Source organism: Somniosus microcephalus, unplaced genomic scaffold (assembly GCF_052327205.1).
Source record: "Somniosus microcephalus isolate GS21.2 unplaced genomic scaffold, FLI_Smic_1.0 unresolved_chr7, whole genome shotgun sequence".
Taxonomy (NCBI): Eukaryota; Metazoa; Chordata; class Chondrichthyes; order Squaliformes; family Somniosidae; genus Somniosus; species Somniosus microcephalus.
In genome coordinates this window covers 16,810,405-16,822,980 of record NW_028225185.1, presented here as the reverse complement: position 1 = coordinate 16,822,980, position 12,576 = coordinate 16,810,405, and the positions used below count along the sequence as shown (strand labels likewise).

General features: G+C 53.6%; 1 protein-coding gene across 1 annotated transcript in view; it reads right to left on the bottom strand.

Annotated features, from left to right (window-relative positions):
* The window catches only part of LOC147086585 (ephrin-A2-like), a gene marked incomplete at its 5' end in the record, with an annotated part of 88,017 nt that overhangs the window by 22,772 nt on the left and 52,669 nt on the right, over positions 1–12,576 (bottom strand). Inside the window, one exon of the mRNA XM_085978275.1 lies at positions 4,556–4,621. Coding sequence (XP_085834401.1) covers positions 4,556–4,621 — 66 coding nt within the window. The remainder of the gene's footprint in view (positions 1–4,555; positions 4,622–12,576) is intronic.

The following is a 12,576-nucleotide window of genomic DNA, read 5'->3' as shown; positions in this document are numbered from 1 at the left end:
TCCTGAATGTCCGACTCTGGGCGGTTTGTAACAAGCAAAGATGTTTCTTCGGAGAACAGACGCTCTCGCACACACTGAGGGAACTGCTCCGAGCCACGCTGAGGAAATGACTGATGAGGTTCGCTACCGACAACAAGGTAATAATAATGCTTCCATTTATATCACAGCCCAAGTGCTGGGCTCAGGGAGATAAGGCAGAATTTTCCCTTCCCTGTTGCTTCTTGTTTCACCGCTTGCTGAGGTGGCGGACATTAATCACCATCCATTTCAGCATCAAACACTCCCAGGGCAGGTACAGCCCAGGTTAGATACAGAGTAAAGCTCACTCCACACTGTCCCATCAAACACTCCCAGCGCAGGTACAGCACGGGTTAGATACAGAGTAAAGCTCCCTCTACACTGTCCCATCAAACACTCCCAGGGCAGGTACAGCACGGGTTAGATACAGAGTAAAGCTCCCTCTACACTGTCCCATCAAACACTCCCAGGGCAGGTACAGCACGGGTTAGATACAGAGTAAAGCTCCCTCTACACTGTCCCATCAAACACTCCCAGGGCAGGTACAGCCCAGGTTAGATACAGAGTAAAGCTCCCTCTACACTGCCCCATCAAACACTCCCAGGGCAGGTACAGCCCAGCTTAGATACAGAGTAAAGCTCCCTCTACACTGCCCCATCAAACACTCCCAGGGCAGGTACAGCACGGGTTAGATACAGAGTAAAGCTCCCTCTACACTGTCCCATCAAACACTCCCAGGGCAGGTACAGCACGGGTTAGATACAGAGTAAAGCTCCCTCTACACTGTCGCATCAAACACTCCCAGGGCAGTTACAGCACGGGTTAGATACAGAGTAAAGCTCCCTCTGCACTGTCCCATCAAACACTCCCAGAGCAGGTACAGCACGGGTTAGATACAGAGTAAAGCTCCCTCTACACTGTCCCATCAAACACTCCCAGGGCAGGTACAGCACAGGTTAGATACAGAGTAAAGCTCCCTCTACACTGTCCCATCAGACACTCCCAGGGTAGGTACAGCACGGGTTAGATACAGAGTAAAGCTCCCTCCACACTGTCCCATCAAACACTCCCAGGGCAGGTACAACACGGGTTAGATACAGAGTAAAGCTCCCTCTACACTGTCCCATCAAACACTGCCAGGGCAGGTACAGCACGGGTTAGATACAGAGTAAAGCTCCCTCTACACTGTCCCATCAAACACTCCCAGGGCAGGTACAGCACGGGTTAGATACAGAGTAAAGCTCCCTCCACACTGTCCCATCAAACACTCCCAGGGCAGGTACAGCACGGGTTAGATACAGAGTAAAGCTCCCTCTACACTGTCCCATCAAACACTCCCAGGGCAGGCACAGCACGGGTTAGATACAGAGTAAAGCTCCCTCTACACTGTCCCATCAAACACTCCCAGGGCAGGTACAGCACGGGTTAGATACAGAGTAAAGCTCCCTCTACACTCTCCGCCTTATAATGACATCTCAAGTCTACGCTGGCAATTTGATATACAAATTCATCACAGATTTCATTAACGTACACTGCCTCGAAGGCAAGTATATCCTTTCTCAGATAAGAGAGATCAAAACTGTGCACAGTACTCCAGGTGTGGTCTCACCAAGGCCCTGTACAATTGGAGCAAGACTTCCTCACTCTTATACTCCAACCCCCTTGCAATAAAGGCCAACATGCCATTTGCCTTCCTATTGCTTGCTGTACCTGCATGCTCGCTTTCTGTGTTTCTTGCACAAGGACACCCAAATCTCTCTGAACACCAACATTTACAAGTTTCTCACCATTTAAAAAATATTGTGTTTTTCTATTCTTCCGACCAAAGTGAATAACCTCACATTTCCCTGCATTATACTCTGTCTACCACCTTACTGCCCACTCACCTAGTCTATCTATATCCCTTTGTAGCCTCTTTGTGTTCTCCTCACAGCTTACTGTCCCACCTAGCTTTGTATCGTCAGCAACATTGGATACATTACACTCGGTCCCTTCATCTAGGTCATTAATATAGATTGTAAATAGCTGAGGCCCCAACACTGATCCTTGCGGCACCCCACTAGTCACAGCCTGCCAACCTGAAAAAGACCCGTTTATCCCTATTCTGTTTTCTGTCCGTTAACCAATCCTCTATCCATGCTACTATATCACCCCCAACCCCGTGAGCCCTAATCTTGTGTAATAACCTTTTGTGTGGCATCTTATCGAATGCCTTTGGGAAATCCAAGTATACTACATCCACCGGTTCCCCTTTATCTACCCTGCTAGTTACTTCCTCAAAAGACTCTAATGAATTTGTTGAACACGATTTCCCTTTCAGAAAACCATGTTGACTCTGCCTAACCATGTTATGATTTTCTCAGTGCCCTGTTACCACTTCCTTAACAACGGATTCCAGCGTTTTCCCCGACGACTGATGTCAGGCTAACTGGCCTGTAGTTCCCGGTTTTCGCTCTCCCTCCATTCTTGAATAGCGGGGTTACATTTGCTACCTTCCAAGCCGCTGGGACCGTTCAAGAATCTCCATAGAATCCTAAAGCCAAGTTTGGGATGGGTTCATAAGTAGATCGCAGAGAGGACTATTCCAACGCTCTCCTGGCCCAGCCTCCCACGTTCCACCCTCCATAAACCTGAGCTCATTCAAAACGCCTGCTGCCCCGTGTCCTAACTCGCACCGAGTCACATTCACCCATCACCCCCCCTGTGCTCGCTGACCTACATTGGCTCCCGGTCCGGCAACACTCAAGTTAAAATTCTCATCCTTGCGTTGAAATCCCCTCCATGGCGCCCTCACCCCACTCCCTATCTCTGTAACTTCCTCCAGCCCCACAACCCTCCGAGATCTCTGCGCTCCTCCAATTCTGGCCTCTTGCACATCCCCCGATTTCCATCGCTCCACCATTGGCGGCCGTGCCTTCAGCCGCCTGGGCCCCGAGCTCTGGAATTCCCTCCCTAAACCTCTCCGCCTTTCCCTCTTCCTTTAAGACACTCCTTAAAACCGACTGACATGAATCAGTCGTTCATGAAATAAAGACTTATGAAATAATACTGAGCGGCCTACGGGTGGCGCTGTCCAGGGAGAGTATAAATACTCGGGCACGGGCCCAGCTTGCGCAGGACATTCTTAACAGGAACTAGTGAAGGACACAACTAGACCTCCATGTTGTAAAACAGTTGATTAAAGCTTTGTTTAACGCTGAGACCAAGTGCCTAGTACAGGAAACTCTCGATTTACCAGCACCTAAATAATCGGAAATCTGTTAACCGGCAGGTTCGGGTAAGTTTTACTTCATATTAGTGGCCGTTCCTGGATCTGTGGCTATGTAACCGGGGTTCCTGCACCTGTTGCTAAGCAACAGGGATGCCTGGATCTTGTGGCTGGGGTTCCTGCACCTGTTGCTAAGCAACAGGGAAGCCTGGATCTGTTATTGTGTACGGAGCTCTCGTACCTTTTACAGTACAGGTAGACTATCCTTTATCCGAAAACCTTGGGACCAGCTGGGTTTCGGTTTTCGGAATTTTTCGGATTTCAGAAGGTTTTCATCTCCGTATCTGACAACAAACACTGTTGCTTAGCAACAGCTTGTAAACACTCGGGCCCTGCCTTGGAAGCGTCTCTGAAGCTGTTGCTAAGCTACAGAGACTCTTTCCACAGCCTGACTGTTTAAAAAAATGCTAGGGGAAGAAAAAAAACCTAACAAAACGGCCGCTGATTTCTGCCGTTAGATCGAGGTTTCCGGCTCCCCCTGCTCCGTATCTGAATTCCTTGACTTAGCGGGAGTCTGGGGCTCGACTGCCACCGCCAGTTGTGGGAAAGCCGGATATCAGCTGACTCCTACACTAAGCTGGCCCGCAAATCAGGTCGGGATGGGGGGTGGGGGGGGAAGAAAAGACTATCGGACGGGCCGCTGCAGCTATCGGACGGGCCGCTGTATTGTTGGGTTCACTCTCCCGGTACCTCCTTCACACTGCCCGGCTCGGCCTGCAATCTCCTACCCAGGAGGGAACTCTGTGACCCTCTGCCCTGCTCACAGGGAAAGGCAGAGCTCCCGGACCACTCCTGTCATGTTTGGCGCCATTCGGTTTTTAGAGGTTTTCGGTTTTTGGAAGTGCGGATAAAGGATAGTCTACCTGTACCTCTCTGTAATACGGACTTTTTGATAAACCGGCACCACGCCGGTCCCGTCGACGCCGGATTAAAAAAGAGTTTGCTGTAGTTTTCTTACGTCACCGACCTCTTTGACCAAGCTTTTGGTCGCCTGTCCTAATATCTGCTCATGTGGCTCGGTGTCGAATTTTGTTTGAGAACGCTCCTGCGCAGCGCCCTGGGGCGTTTTGCTACGTTAAAGGCGCTCTATAAATGCAGGTTGTTGTTGAAGACTGTGTGAGGAGAGGACAGCATTCCGATGAAGCTTAGAACCCAAAGGGCCTCAACAGAGTCTCCAGGGCGAGAATGTGCTCGTCCTCAGCCAAGGCTGGCTGAGGTTCACTCCTCGTGCTGTCAGGCGGCTTGGATCCCAACAAAAAGGTTACTCACTTGTGGTGCAGCAGACAGATACCCTCAGTCGCAGACACTTGCCCTTCTGGTCTTCACGGGGTACGGCTGTGGAACAGAAAGGCAGCGATTGACACCCCTGGACATATTGAGCACGGAGTCAAAACACAAAACAAAATTAGAACATAGAAACATAGAAGATAGGAGCAGGAGTAGGCCATTCGGCCCCTCGAGCCTGCTCCGCCATTCAATGCGATCATGGCTGATCATCCAAATTCAGTACCCTGTCCCTGCTTTCTCCCCATACCCCCTGATCCCCTTAGCCTTAAGAAATATATCTAACTCCTTCTTGAATATATTTTAGTGAATTGGCCTCAACTGCCTTCTGTGGTAGAGAATTCCACAGGTTCACCACTCTCTGGGTGAAGAAATTCCTCCTCATCTCTGTCCTAAATGGCTTACCCCTTATCCTTAGACTGTGACCCCTGGTTCTGGACTCCCCCGCCATCGGGAACATCCTTCCTGCATCTAGTCTGTCTAGTCCTGTCAGAATTTTATAAGTTTCAATGAGATCCCCTCTCATTCTTCTAAACTCCAGCGAGTATAAGCCCAATCGACCCAATCTCTCCTCATACGTCATTCCTGCCATCCCAGGTATCAGTCTGGTGAATCTTCGCTGTACTCCCTCCATGGCAAGAGCATCCTTCCTCAGATAAGGCGACCAAAACTGCACACAATCCTCAAGGTGTGGTCTCACCAAGTTAGCGTAAAAATGGAGGCCCTCAGTAATTAAATGCCAGCTTTGGATCGGTGGGCAACACTCTCGCCTCTCCAAAGGTCTTACGCTCCTGTGCAGTGCCTTGGGATGTTTTACTATGTTAAAGGCGTTGTATAAAAGCAAATGACATGTTGGCCTTTATTACAAGAGGATTGGCGTACAACAGTAAAGAAGTCTTACTGCAATTATATAGGGCCCTGGTGAGGCCACACCTGGAGTATTGTGGACAGTTTTGGTCTCCTTACCTAAGGAAGGATATACTTGCCACAGAGGGAGTGCAACGAAGATTCACCAGACTGGTTCCTGGGATGGGGGGATTGTCCTATGAGGAGAGATTGAGTAGACTAGGCCTATATTCTCTAGAGTTTAGAAGAATGAGAGGTGATCTCATTGAAACATACAAAATTCTTACAAGGCTTGACAGGGTAGATGCTGAGAGGCTGTTTCCCCCTGGCTGGAGAGTCTAGAACCAGGGGTCACAGTCTCAGGATAAGGGGTCGGCCATTGAGGACTGAGCTGAGGAGGAATTTCTTCACTCAGAGGGCGGTGAATCTTTGGAATTCTCTGCCCCAGAGGGCTGTGGAGGCTCAGTCGTTGAGTATATTCAAGGCTGAGATCGAGAGATTTTTGGACTCTCGGGGAATCGAGGGATATGGGGATCAGGCGGGAAAGTGGAGTTGAGGTCGAAGATCAGCCATGATCTTATTGAATGGCGGAGCAGGCTCGAGAGGCCGAATGGCCGACTCCTGCTCCTAATTCTTATGTTCTTCTGTAAGGCGCTACATAAATGCAAGTTGTTGTTGTGGACTGCCCGGTCTGGGCCTATACGTGTCTCCAGTCCCACACCAGCGTAGTCGACTCTCAACTTTCCTCTGAGGTGGCCCAACTAGTGAACTGCTAAGGCGGCGCACCACAACCCTCAAGGGCAACTAAGTATGCGCAATGAATGCCGGCCAATGGCAGCGACGCCTACATTTCTCCAGCACCTTTCACCACCTCAGGACGTCCCAAAGCGCTTTACAGCCAATGAAGTACTTTTTGAAGTGTAGTTGCTGTTGTAATGTAGGAAACGCAGCAGCCAATTTGTGCACAGCAAGATCACGGCAAACAACAATAAAATGAATGACCAGATAATCTAGTTTTGGTGACATTGGCGTGAGGAAGGAATGTTGCCCCAGGACATCAGGGGAGACTTCCCCCTGCTCTTCTTCCAATAGCGGCAGTGGGATCTTTTATGTCCACCTGAGAGGGTAGGCGGGGCCTCAGTTCAACGGCTCATCGGAAAGACGGCACATCCAACAGTGCAGCACTCCCTCAGTACTGCCCCTCCGACAGTGCGACGCTCCCTAAGTACTGCCCCTCCGACAGTGCGGCGCTCCCTCAGTACTGCCCCTCCGACAGTGCGGTGCTCTCTCAGTACCGCCCCGCCGACAGTGCGGCGCTCCCTCAGTACCGCCCCTCCGACAGTGCGGCGCTCCCTCAGCACTGCCCCTCCGACAGTGCGGCGCTCCCTCAGTACCGCCCCTCCGACAGTGCGGCGCTCCCTCAGTACCGCCCCTCCGACAGTGCGGCGCTCCCTCAGTACCGCCCCTCCGCCAGTGCGGCGCTCGCTCAGTACCGTCCCTCCGACAGTGCGGCACTCCCTCAGTACCGCCCCTCCGCCAGTGCGGCGCTCCCTCAGTACCGCCCCTCCGCCAGTGCGGTGCTCCCTCAGTACCGCCCCTCCGCCAGTGCGGCGCTCCCTCAGTACCGCCCCTCCGACAGTGCGGCGCTCCCTCAGTACCGCCCCTCCGACAGTGCGGCGCTCCCTCAGTACCTCGTTCCCAATGGTCCTTCTTCAAGTCGGAGCTGTGGCACTATTCAAGTACTTGGTGCATCACAGCTGAGCTCGCCCCTGTCCACACGCAGCCAAAGCTAAGGGGGGGGTGGTGCATCGATAGAAGAGAGTCACTAATAAATCCAAACTGGAATTCAGGAGAAACTTCATTACCCAGAGAGTGGCGAGAATGTGGAACTCGCTACCACAGGGAGTGGTTGAGGCGAAGAGCGTAGATACATTTAAGGGGAAGCTGGATAAACACATGAGGGAGAAAGGAATAGAAGGATACGGTGATGGGGTGAGATGAAGAGGGGTGGGAGGAGGCTGGTGTGGGGCATAAACACCGACACGGAGCGGTTGGGCCGAATGGTCTATTTCTGGGCTGTCATTTTTAGGCAATTCGAGGGGTGCATCTCAAAATTCGATGTCAATTGGATTGGACCACCTCCAGCAAGCAAACCGCGTGGAGCGCGAAGCAAATTTTGGAAACACAGCCGCTTCTGGGCGAAGAATAAAGTTAATATTATGAACGTGAGCTCTTGTCTACTTAAGATTGAATTACAGCAACTGATAACTTGAGCCTGCAAGCTAGCAGGTTGTAACTTGTTCAGCAGAACTGGTTATGTGTGTGACTGGGTTCACAGGGATTTTTTTTTTTTTTTTTTTAAACAGCCAATTGCTTTCCTTCAACTTTTCCCTTTCGGGGGCCATTCGCCCCTTTGCCCCTTTTCCAAGCTCTTTTGGGAAGCTGGTAGAACCATCTGGGTCAGATATCCTTCGAGAAATGGTCAGCGCCAGCCGTGGCCCAGTGGGTAGTGCTCCCGCCTCGGAGTCAGAGGGTTGTGGCTTCGAGTCCCACTCCAGAGGCTTGAGCACAAAATCCAGGCTGACACTCCCAGCGCCGCACTGTCGGAGGGGCAGTACTCAGGGAGCGCCGGTACTGAGGGAGCGCCGCACTGTCGGAGGGGCGGGTACTGAGGTAGCACCGGTACTGAGGGAGCGCCGCACTGTCGGAGGGGCGGTACTGAGGGAGCGCCGCACTGTCGGAGGGGCGGTACTGAGGGAGCGCCGGTACTGAGGGAGCGCCGCACTGTCGGAGGGGCGGTACTGAGGGAGCGCCCCACTGTCGGAGGGGCGGTACTGAGGTAGCGCCGGTACTGAGGGAGCGCCGCACTGTCGGAGGGGCGGTACTGAGGGAGCGCCCCACTGTCGGAGGGGCGGTACTGAGGGAGCACCACACTGTCGGAGGGGCGGTACTGAGGGAGCGCCAGTACTGAGGGAGCGCCGCACTGTCGGAGGGGCGGTACTGAGGAAGCGCCCCACTGTCGGAGGGGCGGTACTGAGGGAGCGCCACACTGTCGGAGGGGCGGTACTGAGGGAGCGCCCCACTGTCGGAGGGGCGGTACTGAGGGAGCGCCACACTGTCGGAGGGGCGGTACTGAGGGAGCGCCGGTACTGAGGGAGCGTCGCACTGTCGGAGGGGCGGTACTGAGGGAGCGCCGGTACTGAGGGAGCGTCACACTGTCGGAGGGGCAGTACTGAGGGAGCGTCGCACTGTCGGAGGGGCAGTACTGAGGGAGCGCCGCACTGTCGGAGGGGCGGTACTGAGGGAGCGCCGCACTGTCGGAGGGGCCGTCTTTCGGATGAGACATTATACCGAGGCCCTGCTTGCCCTCTCGGACGTAAAAGATCCACGGCCACTATTGGAAGAAGAGCAGGGGGGAGTTCTCCCCGGTGTCAATATTTATCCTTCAAACCAACACCACCAAATCCAGTTCATGTGGTCATTCATTTTATTGCAGTTTGCCGGGCTCTTGCTGTGCGCAAAATGGCTGCCGTGCCTACGGAGAGTAAATTCTCTTCAAAAGTGCTTCATCGGCGTCCCGAGGTTGTGAAACAGGGGGTAGAGGGAGGGGGACGATGGGTGAACGGGACTTGGTGCGAGTTAGGATACGGGCAGCAGAACGCCCACACGCACGGACAGACGAACAGTTTAGATTGAGCAGAGCGGTGAATGTGAAGAGGAGACTGCTCGAAGGAGCTGGATATGCAAAAGGCAACCGGTTCGATATTAGAGAGAGAGGGAGAGACAGCGACCGCGCGAGACAGCGACCGCGCGAGACAGAGAGCGCGCGAGACAAACAGTATTTTCCCAAATGTTCGGGTGAGGCAGTTGAGCCAGTCTACGCAGCGTATTATGATGATCTGGAACGCGCTGCCTGAAAGGGCGGTGGAAGCAGATTCAATAGTGGCTTTCAAAAGGGGAATTGGAGAAATACTTGAAGGGGAAAAATTCGCAGGGCTGTGGGGAGAGAGCAGGGGGGAGTGGGACTAATTGGAGAGCTCTTTCAAAGAGCCGGCACAGGCACGATGGGCCGAATGGTCTCCTATTGCGCTGTAAGATTCTACGAAGCTTGGAAGCAGGGCTTGATTGCGGCCTGCCTCCGACCGAGGGGAAAAAAACACAAAAACGAAGCGAGCCCAGCTTAAAAAGCAGTCGCTCTCTGCGAGAGGCTTCGCGGGAGCAAGCGGCTTAGATTTTTCCTCTTGCTTCCCGAGGAGGCCGCGTTAGTGGTTGGGGGGGGGAGGAGTAGGAAGACCGGGAAAAGCAAGTGCGCTTCAATGGGCTGGGGCGGCAGGTACTGCTCAAGTTCAGCCTGCGGGGCCGTTTTAATTCGCAAGTTGCTGAAGTGAGGCGGAACGAGTTCGCCTGGCCTCGCAAACGAGCGTCGCATCGCAGCACAGGCCCCACACTTTCAGGACTCTCTCTTCCCCCTCCCTCCCTCCTTCCCTACTCTTGCCCCTGGAGAATTCAGAGGGCGGGCGGTCAAAGAGATTAAATGAATTTAACAGGGCAGAGCGTAGGAGGAAACACCTGGAAGCCCCTTGCGTGTCGTCGTAGCTGGAGGGTTCGAGAAACCACCTCAAGGCCCGAGAGACCAGAGCAGCAAAGAAATTCCTCCGTTTCCACTCAGCAGCCAAGCAGTTGCCTTATGCGGCCAGGGAGGGCGATTTGCGACAGATTAAAAACAGGCCCGTGCCTTTAATCGACTTTATATTGTCTCAATCCCGCTTCTCTGGATTTAGCAGGCTGCAATTCAAAATTTAACTGGAGACCGGCTCGCTCCCCGGGAGATTAGATCGTGTGTCACGTTGTAAACTCAAGAGACAAGAGAGCCCTAAGCCTGTTTCAACAAAAAGGATAAACCATCTCACAACTCGACCCCACGCCCCTCCCCTCCGGCTTCCTGATCGCCATCTGGGTCTCCTTCCTCTCACCGGTCCCTCTCCTCGGGTTCTCTTACCCTACTAAGTCTCGACGTGGCTCAGTGCGCAGTGCTCTCTCTCGCGCGCCGCCGATTCAGAAGGATGTGGGCTCGAGCCCCGTAACCCGGGCCGACGTTTACCAGCGCCGCACTGTCGGAGGGGCGGTACTGAGGGAGCGCCGCACTGTCGGAGGGGCAGTACTGAGGGAGCGCCGCACTGTCGGAGGGGCAGTACTGAGGGAGCGCCGCACTGTCGGAGGGGCGGTACTGAGGGAGCGCCGCACTGTCGGAGGGGCAGTACTGAGGGAGCGCCGCACTGTCGGAGGGGCAGTACTGAGGGAGCGCCGCACTGTCGGAGGGGCAGTACTGAGGGAGCGCCGCACTGTCGGAGGGGCAGTACTGAGGGAGCGCCGCACTGTCGGAGGGGCAGTACTGAGGGAGCGCCGCACTGTCGGAGGGGCGGTACTGAGGGAGCGCCGCAATGTCGGAGGGGCGGTACTGATGGAGCGCCGCACTGTCGGAGGGGCGGTACTGATGGAGCGTCGCACTGTCGGAGGGGCGGTACTGAGGGAGCGCCGCACTGTCGGAGGGGCGGTACTGAGGGAGCGCCGCACTGTCGGAGGGGCGGTACTGAGGGAGCGCCGCACTGTCGGAGGGGCGGTACTGAGGGAGCGCCGCACTGTCGGAGGGGCAGTACTGAGGGAGCGCCGCACTGTCGGCGGTGCCGTCTTTCAGATGAGACGTTAAACCGAGACCCCGCCTGCCCTCTCAGGTGGATGTAAAAGATCCCACGGCCACTATTGGAAGAAGAGCTGGGGGAGGTCTCCCCGGTGTCTTGGGGCCAATATTTATCCCTCAACCAACATCACTAAAAACAGATGATCCGGTCATTATCACATTGCTGTTTGTGGGAGCTTGCTGTGCGCAAATTGTCTGCCGCATTTCCCACATTACAACAGTGACTACACTTCAAAAAAAGTACTTCATTGGCTGTAAAGCGCACTGGGACGTCCTGAGGTGGGGAAAGGCGCTGGAGAAATGCAAGTCTATCTTGATTCAGTTAGATAAGCTCAACCTTCCCTGTGAAAATTCTTGCGGATTCCCAAATCAACCCATTGGCTAGGGCGGTGGGAGCAGATTCAATAGTAACTTTCAAAAGGGAATTGGAGAAATACTCGAAAAGGAGAAATTCGCAGGGCTGTGGGGAAAGAGCCGGGGGGGAGTGGGACTAATTGGAGAGCTCGTTCAAAGAGCCGGCACAGGCACGGTGGGCCGAATGGCCCCCTTCTGTGCAGAGAGATTCTATTGGCTTGGACCCAGCTCCATAACAAAAGCTTGCTCATCTTCCATCCCCCACACAAAAAGGTGCCAGTGTTTCAGGGGCATGCAGGCCCTGGACACAATTGTGGTGTATGTGCCTTTAAGCGCAATTGTGGTGTATGTGCCTTTAAGCGCAATTGTGGTGTATGTGCCTTTAAGAGCCCCAGGTGTGCGTAATGCCGGTAATTGCCACTTGAGCTATATAAGCCTGTGTATTGTGTATATCCTTTCGAACCCCCCCCAGACTTGTTTAGTAAATACCTATGAACCAACTCCTGTCTTCAGTGTCTTTATCTACACACGGACACTACAGTGGCGACGAAGTGGAAACGGACTTACCTGCAATTCGGCAGCACCTCAAGGACATCGATTCCTCCAGCGTCCAGAAGACTCAAGGAAGTAATAGAAACTGTGGTTTCACCAGCTGGCCAAGCTGGTGGCAGGTACTGCGCTAATCCTTCCTGGGCGTCAGGCTGGGGCTCCAGCGACGGGCTCTACAGCTGAGACAGGCAGCGAAATCGGAGGCAAGCAATAACGGACTGGGAGGGTGCACTCGGGAGACGGCCGGCGCGGCAAGCAGGTCAGCGTTTAGACCTCCGTCGGGAACGAGTCTCCAACAGTGAATAAACGGAAACCACAGTAAAACAGCATTGTTATCGGTAGCAGCGGCGGGAAAGCGCAGGAAGCGCCATATCGTTGCTACAGAAAAAAAAAGCGCGGGAAGCGCCATATTTTTTTTTGAAATGCCTAAGTCTGGCAATATTGATGCTTTTGATAACGAAACAGAGCCTAACTTTGGCAATATTGATGTTTTTGATAACAAGATAGAGGATTGGACCACATATGTAGAAAGAGTGGAGGTGTTTTGCACCGCAAATGG